The 374-nt window shown below is 66.8% G+C and overlaps 1 protein-coding gene across 1 annotated transcript in view; it reads left to right on the top strand.

The window, feature by feature from the left end:
* Positions 1 to 111: 111 nt before the first annotated feature.
* The window catches only part of LOC104494113 (protein PPP5D1-like), a gene marked incomplete at both ends in the record, with an annotated part of 2,215 nt that continues 1,952 nt past the window's right edge, over positions 112 to 374 (top strand). The window contains one exon of the mRNA XM_010136902.1: positions 112 to 259. Within this exon, the coding sequence (XP_010135204.1) occupies positions 112 to 259 (148 nt within the window). The remainder of the gene's footprint in view (positions 260 to 374) is intronic.

Below are 374 nucleotides of genomic sequence, written 5' to 3' on the forward strand. Positions count from 1 at the left end.
CCTCCAGGCTGGTGGCTTCCTGGAGCAGGGGTGGTCCCACAGCCCCCGTGGGATTGAGGAGGGGTCTCCATTGCCTGACCGGGGTGTCCCTGTCCCCGCCCCCACCATCAGGTGGTGAAGGTGAGGCCCAATGACAAGGACGCCAAGCTGAAGTACCAGGAGTGCCACAAGATCGTCAAGCAGAAGGCCTTCGAGCGGGCCATCGCCAGTGACGAGCACAAACGCTCCGTCGTCGACTCCCTGGACATCGAGAGCATGAGTGAGCCCCCGCCCCGGCCCCTCACACCCCCACCACGGGCAGGAGGTCCCCAGCTTTCGAGACCCCCCTGGGGTTCCCTGGAGGGGTTGGAGGGTCTGGGCGGGTCTTGCGGGGG

Source organism: Buceros rhinoceros, unplaced genomic scaffold (assembly GCF_000710305.1).
Source record: "Buceros rhinoceros silvestris isolate BGI_N320 unplaced genomic scaffold, ASM71030v1 scaffold27975, whole genome shotgun sequence".
Lineage (NCBI taxonomy): Eukaryota > Metazoa > Chordata > Aves > Bucerotiformes > Bucerotidae > Buceros > Buceros rhinoceros.